The 7,514-nt window shown below is 55.6% G+C and overlaps 2 protein-coding genes across 2 annotated transcripts; both read left to right on the forward strand.

Annotated features, from left to right (window-relative positions):
- The first annotated feature begins 6 nt into the window (after positions 1 to 6).
- LOC127750170 (G-protein coupled receptor moody-like) lies at positions 7 to 4,153 on the forward strand. The gene has a single exon (XM_052271006.1). The coding sequence runs from the start codon at positions 70 to 72 to the stop codon at positions 1,117 to 1,119; it is 1,050 nt and encodes a 349-aa protein (XP_052126966.1). The 5' UTR covers positions 7 to 69; the 3' UTR covers positions 1,120 to 4,153.
- Positions 4,154 to 4,276: 123 nt separating this feature from the next.
- Positions 4,277 to 7,508, forward strand: LOC113206302 (uncharacterized). The gene is made up of 3 exons (XM_026422319.2): positions 4,277 to 4,422; positions 5,188 to 5,655; positions 5,888 to 7,508. Exons 2-3 carry the CDS (start codon positions 5,212 to 5,214, stop codon positions 6,701 to 6,703), a joined length of 1,260 nt encoding a protein of 419 aa, XP_026278104.1. The 5' UTR covers positions 4,277 to 4,422; positions 5,188 to 5,211; the 3' UTR covers positions 6,704 to 7,508.
- Positions 7,509 to 7,514: the final 6 nt, after the last annotated feature.

Consider the following 7,514-nt stretch of genomic DNA (forward strand, 5'->3'; position numbering starts at 1 on the left):
TCTGCGGTGGTTTAGGCTAACACACCCTGTGGTTGTTGCAGGCTGTACCGCGGCCAGTACCTGGGGCTCATGGTGGGCTGCACCTGGGTCTGCGGCTTCGGCGCGCTCGTCGCCACCTGGCTGGGCAAGTGGGGCCGCTTCGGCCTGGACCAGCACATCGGGTCGTGCTCCATCCTGCCGGACGCGCACGGCCGCTCCCCCAAGGAGTTCCTCTTCATCACGGCCTTCGTCATCCCGTGCATCGCAATCGCGGGCTGCTACGCGCGCATCTTCTACATCGTCCGGCAGACGGCGCTCAAGTCGCGGCTGAGCTCGGGCGCGCGCCAGTCGGTGCGGTGTGGCAGCACGCGCAGCGCGCGCCGCCCGGCCAGCAGCTCGACGACGACGGGCCCGTCCACGTCGACGGCCGCGTCCGCGTCGTCAGCGTCCGCGTCCGGGCCGTCGACAGAACGCTCCTCGCACCAGTCGGTGTGCTCCATGTACCGACCTAGCCGTCTGTCGGTGCCGAGCGACATCCTGCCGCCACCGCAGCTGCCGCCCTCGGCGCGGCCCCCGCGACTCTCCGTGCCCACGTCGGCGGACGACGGCGCGTCCGTGAGTTCGCTGAGCGCCGGGTCGCCGCCGTGCACGCCGAGGCCCTCTCCGCTGCCGTCGCCGTGCGGGTCACTGCGCCTGGCGCCGGGGCTGGGCCGTGGCGGGGTCACCAGCAGCAGCAAGCGCCTCAGCTCGGCCATGGCCGCCGTCATGCGGCGCTCCAGCCAGCCGGGCCGCATGACGGCCAAGGACCGCAAGCTGCTCAAGATGATCCTCGTCATCTTCGCCGCGTTCGTCATCTGCTACCTGCCCATCACCGTGTCCAAGGCCTTCCGCGACTACTTCGACGACGGCGTGCTCAACATTGCCGGCTACGTGTGCATCTACCTGACCACCTGCATCAACCCCATCATCTACGTGGTCATGAGCTCCGAGTACAGGCAGGCGTACAAGAACCTGCTCATGTGCCGGTCGGGCGACGCGCAGAGCGGCGCTCTGAGCGAGGCGCGGCCCGACAAGTGCTCGGGCAAGTGCTCCCGCGGTAGCACGCGACAGCACGCCAAGCGCCCGCCCGACCCCACGTGACCGCCTCGCTAAACGCCTCCCCGACCCGACCCGCAGGGACTCTGGCGGGGAGGCTCTCTTTTCACACATTTCTTTTTCGTAGCTCTCTGCGAAGTTGGAAGAAGTTTTTAACGGACCGGGGGCTGCGGTCAGTGTCGCAGAGTAGTTGCGTGGGCCAGCCGATGCCGGCACCCCATGAAGTTGCCGTGGAACAACGTCGTTACTAATTATGAGGATCATTTTTGTACACTTTCTCTTTCTTTGATGACATTTAAATTTCTATACCATTTATATTAGACAATGTTCACTTGTCATATCTCGATGAACATTTATTTAAAATTGAGTCAGTAAGGGTCACAACTTCTCCTTCTGAATGACGGGGGGTGGAAACGCACTTCCCTAGCTTCCCCACTATCGCAAGCTGTTCTTGTCGCCCAGATGCTTCCAAATAACGCGGAAATTAAAACGACGCAGAGAGCTTCCCGATCGCTGTCTGTCAGAGAGAAAGCCTCGCCAAGCAATATCGGCCCGAGTGCAAGCGGAGGCGTGGCGGGGACCGCGTTCTACTGCCACACATATTGCTTCTCGAAGACGACGCTAATAGGAATCCACTGCCACTCGATCCTCGCGCGATCTCAGGCGAGTCTTGCCACGTGTCCTGCACACGCGCGCCCGCAAACTTGCCTGCCCCTCTGCTCAAATAGTTGCCACTAGCTCCCAACTCTGTCCGTGTAGCCTTGTCGAAAAGCCAACACTAGGAAATGAGAAATGTCAGTGCCTATCAGCCACACGCGCTATGGACACACAAAGAAGGTGGGTTTGGATGATAAAGTTTTGTGATGAGGTGAGGTATACTTCCCAAGCGGCCCCGCCGCAGCCCTGTCCGGGGAAATTAGAGGTTGGACCGGCTCAAAGGTTGGCACGGGTCGGCACACACACACGCGCGCAGGCGTGGCGGCGGCCCACGCGAGGCACGCGCATGCGACCCACTGAGCGCCGCGGAGCTTTACCTTTACGTCTCGGCAACTTTTCGGAAGGTCGGCCACTGTACACCAATCGCCGCGCGCGGCTCATCGGAAGCCTTGAGGATTTGTAAGATAAGGCGATCGCTATTTTCTCCCCCTGAACTGCTTTTCTCTCTCTACTTATGCAATCTTGGCAAGGTCAATATAAAGTTCCAGCTCTCCGGGCAAAGCCAAGTCGTCCGTACGGTGAGTGGAGCTTGGGAAGTTGAGTAGTGCCAGTTCGTTAGTTTGCCCCTCTCCACCGACCCATTCAGACCACTTACCATGGCCACTTACTGACTCTTAATAATTTACAAATACTCTGAAAGGGTCATTCTAAAGGCCTAAAGGACGGTCTATGTATTTATCTGTATCAAAAATTGCAGAGCTACTGCCAACTACCAATTACAGTTTTTTTACCATTGTATAGAAGTAGACGTTGGTGAATTTGACAATAAAGATTTTCAAAGGATAAATTCACTTGGTCTGTATGAGCTAAAATGGAAGTCCAATTAACTCAGTTCAAAGGTTTAACAAATTATCGGTTGTTGCTCATGAGTATTAAACTACCTGCCCATCCCAGTCGCGATGTTGTCTTCTTGTCTGTTTGGTCGATGATCGATGTGAGAAAAGGGATTATTTCCACTGTGCTGGATCTCTTAAAAGTGATAAGTAGTTGTTAAAAGTTTGTTGGGAGTTTCGTTTTATGCGTGTTTGTGAATGCTATGTCAGGGTTCATACCGGTCACGGAAGAGGCTCAGAGAAAAAATAAGATAACTGGAAGTCAGGGAAAAAAAATTAGTGAGGAACAAATTAAAAGTGACAGCAAAACTGCACACTTTGGATACAAATTCAAAATATATTTGCGCTCGCGTCGATCGCAGTTACTCTTACTGCCAGAAGGTGCCTCCTACCTGTAAATCAGGCTAAATAAGATTCTCAACCTACCTGGTTTGAACCTTGAATGAAAGAGGCTGATTTAGAAACAATTTTGAGACTCATATCATTGTGAGGGAACTGGAATGGTACGTGCTTGGAGATATTAGGATTTGAATGGTTAAATGAAATGACTGCAAACACGCCAAACGCACATGTCGGCCGGACATCATCACTTTTGTGCACTGTAACGTGTTTGTCTCAAGCTCATTCAAGACTGCTAGAAAAGGTGTGTATTAAAGTAAAGATGTGCTAAGACTGTGCTACTGTGATGCGTTTGGTTAAGATACGGTTTGTCGAAATGCGTCTGCGTACGTGAACTAGTTTCTTTGATGTCGTACTTAGAGGCTCGAAGTTCGGCAAGGATTTTGCTGTGAATGACTAGATTAGAATGATTTTTAAAAAGTGCTTTTGAAAGTGAAGAATGATATGATTATTGCAATGCTGCTTTTTCCCGACTGTCATTACCAAAATTTTGTATCAACACGGTTTGATAACCCAACTAGGTAAGGTTGACTTATATTAATTGTTTATCATCAGTAGTCTGTATAAGAAACGTATGGACCATCACCTATTCGTGTACAATTACAACTTACCCATACATGTCAATGTTCATAATGTTCATTTCTTCACTATTCTAAGCGCAGATATTGGAAGTTTTAAAATTACCAGAGCAAGTTTTAATTATAAATAAGTATTCGTAGATGTTTAGTGTTATAGATTTCACTGTATAATAAGAACACAACAAAAATTGTTTACTGTTACAAATACAATTGCATGTTCGCACGCCCAAATCATATCAAAAGCTATTCAGTAAACATTTTAACTCCAACTTTTACTTTGAGAATTTAAAAATTTTGGTTTATTTTTTGAAATATGATTGAATTGGTTCAATTGTTCGTCTAAGAACACCATTAGTTTATTATCTATGCATTTACCATGCGCCAAGCCTATACTACATCACTGCCAATCTGTACCAAGTTAGGTATATTTTGATCTCACTGCCACATAGACTTTTTTTATTATTTTGTTTAGTTTTGTTGTTTTGACGATTAATAATCTGACTGTACACTCACTTTTGTATAACGTTAATAAATGAAAAGTTCAAATCAAAATCGTGTGCGTGTTGCCTCGCCGCGCCTATGTCCTGCTATCATAATCCCGGACCCTTGCCCTCGGTCCTTAACACACTGCCGCACGACCAAGCGCGACCGGGCACGGCCAAGTGCGCTGCACTCCGCACGCGACACTCACGTGCGCGTCGTGGGAACGGAGAGGCGACGGCCGTGTCCAGCAGCGCGACCGGCGCGCGGCCCGTCGTCTGTCGCAGTCGGGCCCCCGCTCCGCTACCGTCCACCTGACCCAACACAACTGCAGGGCGAACGTGAGTACCGCAGGATTTTATCGGCTCCAAAAAGTGTCTAACGTGGGTCGGATATTATCGCCGTTAGAACGGTAAGGGAATCGGTCAGCAGAAAGTACGTCCGTTCCTCTTACATTCATTCGGCGAATTCCGGGGAGCGCGGCGCCTGCGAGACGCAGGGTAGGCTATTCCGCAGTACACGCGTTGACTGCAGGCAAGGTGTTGCCTATATGGCGCCTATACGGCGCTGTAAGAGCTTGCCTGGGCATGACTGAGCGGGTACTCAACAGCGAGTGACGGGCGTGCTTTCTAGATGATCCCTGCACAGTCAAAAAATAGTCTTGGTTTCCGACCTTGTGAAAGAAAGACATAGTTTTTCCAATACTGCTTGATAAAAAGCAAGACGTCGTTAGTAACGTTGTAAAGCTAGTGCGTTTGCCGAGGCAGAGAGTGGGTGGGATATGGAGAGCAAGGCACTCTGCTATTTACTAACTGCTGCGGAGGTTGCGCGTTTCAAAACATTCGCCTCCGGAGAGACGCGGGCCTCTTAACTCTCCCCCCTCAACGTACGCCGTATATCGATGAGGATCAGGAGTAAACACACGACGCTGCCTTCCGTCCGATGCGAAGTGAAGGTCGTCGTCATAGCGTGCTTGCACGGAAGCCGGGAAATTCATAGGTTGTATGAGAGTTAAGTGCATGCCCCGCCCTGCAAGGCCTTGCAAGATAAACCATGGTTTATCTCATTTTAGCAGTTCCGGGTCACTTTTTCCGTTTTCAACACAGGGGCGGCATTCCATTCCGGTGATCATGAAGCCTGCGGACGCTCCCCCCGCCGCGGTGACGCCGTCGCTCGCCATGCCGCCCTGGCTGACGCCCCAGCTGCTGACGGCCGCCATGAGGGACGCGGACGAGGCCTGCGGCCAGGTCACCACCATCCGGGTGCGGCCCGCCACCGGGCCCAACGAGAACTACCTCAGCGAGCTGTTCCGCGTGCACGCGCACCTCGGCAAGGGCGAGGTGCGGCGCCTGATCGTCAAGGCCATGCCGACGGGCGCGGCGGAGAACGCCATGGTGGAGGCGTGCGGCGTCTTCGCCAAGGAGACGCTCATGCTCAAGGAGACGCTCCCGCAGCTGGAGCGCCAGCTGGCGGCCGGCCTGAGCCATCGGCCCGCCGAGCACCTGCAGATCGGTCCGCAGGTCATCGCCGCTTGCTCCAACGGCGCGCTCCTCATGGAAGACCTCGCTGCCAGGGTAACTAACTAATTCACTACTAATTCAAAAGAAAACGCCAATTTTTTCTGTGTTTTCTTGATTTTTTAAAAAATTTACTCTAATTTTGTCTGATTTTTTCGGATTGCTTTCTTGATTTTTTTAAAAAAAATTGGATGTTGCACATCGATTTCTTTTAGAGTGAAATGCTCCCTCTGTATTGGTGGCTTAAAAGCTGGATTCCCTCTCACGCCCCTCTGGACTCTCCCTCCAGGGCTACACGAACGTGCCGCGGCGCGACGGGCTGGACCTGCCGCACAGCCTGCTGACGGTGCGCCTGCTGGCGCGCATGCACGCCGCCTCCGTGGTGGTGCACGGCCGCGGCGGGCGGCACGCTCGCGACCTGGAGGCGTACGGCCACGGCTGGGCGGGCCCCGAGATGCGGCCCCTGTTCGACGGACTGTACGTCACGACGCTGCAGACGCTGGCGACGGTCGCCCGCACCTGGCCGAGGCTCGGCGAGAAGGTGGCCGCCCGGCTGGAGCGGGCCGTGAGCACCCACCCGCAGCGCGCGCTCGACGCGATGCTCGTCCGCGACGGCGACTTCGCCGTGCTCTGCCACGGCGACGCCTGGTCCAACAACATCATGTTCGCCTACGACGAGCACACGGCGCAGGTGCGCTCCGCGCTGCTCGTGGACTTCCAGCTGGTGGCGTGGACCAGCCCCGCCATCGACCTGCACTACTTCCTGACGCTGGGCGCGGCGCCGCGCGTCCGCCAGCTGCACAGCGCGCGCCTGGTGCGCGCCTACCACGCCGAGCTCGCGGCCTGCCTCGGCGCCCTGGGCTGGCTCGGCGCGGTGCCCACGCTCGCCGCCCTGCAGCGGGACCTGCGCGCGCGCGAGCACTGGGCCGCCTTCTCCTCGTGCCTCACGTGCATCCGCTACGTGGAGGCGGGCCAGGGCATCGACTCGCAGACCATGCTCGTCCGCGACGACCCCGCCAGGATACGCTCGCTCAACGACCCGGCGTGCCGGGCCGCGACCGAGGACATTATCCTCGAGTTCATCGAGAAGGGCCTCTTTGAGTAAATCAGGTGCCACCGCGTGGACCGACGACGACCTCGCTCCGCCCCGTCGCCGGGCACGACAATGACGTCCCGGTCGCCTACCCCTTGCCCTTCCCCCGCGGCCGTTTAAAAGCGCTCGCTGTTGGCGGGGGCTGTCTCTCTCCTATACACTGCGTGTGCCGCGGTGCGCCCTACACGATCGTGCCCTGCATGACAACGCGCGCGGTGGGTGGATCCAGGCAGCGTGTTGCGGTGGAGGCTTGTGCCTGAAGCGGGGCCGGGGAGTAACTCCGAGGGACACTGTGTGCCCTCCCCTCTGCGGGCCGGTGTGTGCGAGTGGAGGGGGCTGGGCTGGGGCTGGGCGAGCTGCGCAGTCACCGGCGCCACTGACCGACGCGCCGCTGGGTCGCCTTTGACGTCCCCCCCGTGGCATGAGATGATGACGACGATGAAAACATACCGCCGCCGCAGCCACCACGACCACACCAACCACCACCACCACCCCTCTGTGCTGCTTCCTAAAGATGAAAATAATGAAAAAGAAAATTCAAAAGAACTTTCAAAACAAAGAACATAAAAAGTTTTAAGACAAACGCCACCGCCGCCGACCACAGCACAGACCGCCCCTCCCCCTACCCTCCTCCTGCCCCTTCTCATCCGGCCGCCAGCCGCCCTTACATCCCCAGGAGGACGCTCTTCTATCGCGCCGACGTGCGGAATACTGATGCTCAATTCACTGTAGCTCTACGCGGGGCGGGGCGGAGTGCTGCCAACCTGACGACCCGAAATTAAGTGGCCGCGAAAGAAAAGGCGCGCGAAGAGAAAGGCGCGCG

Source organism: Frankliniella occidentalis, unplaced genomic scaffold (assembly GCF_000697945.3).
Source record: "Frankliniella occidentalis isolate FOCC.00 unplaced genomic scaffold, Focc_3.1 Scaffold146, whole genome shotgun sequence".
NCBI lineage: Eukaryota > Metazoa > Arthropoda > Insecta > Thysanoptera > Thripidae > Frankliniella > Frankliniella occidentalis.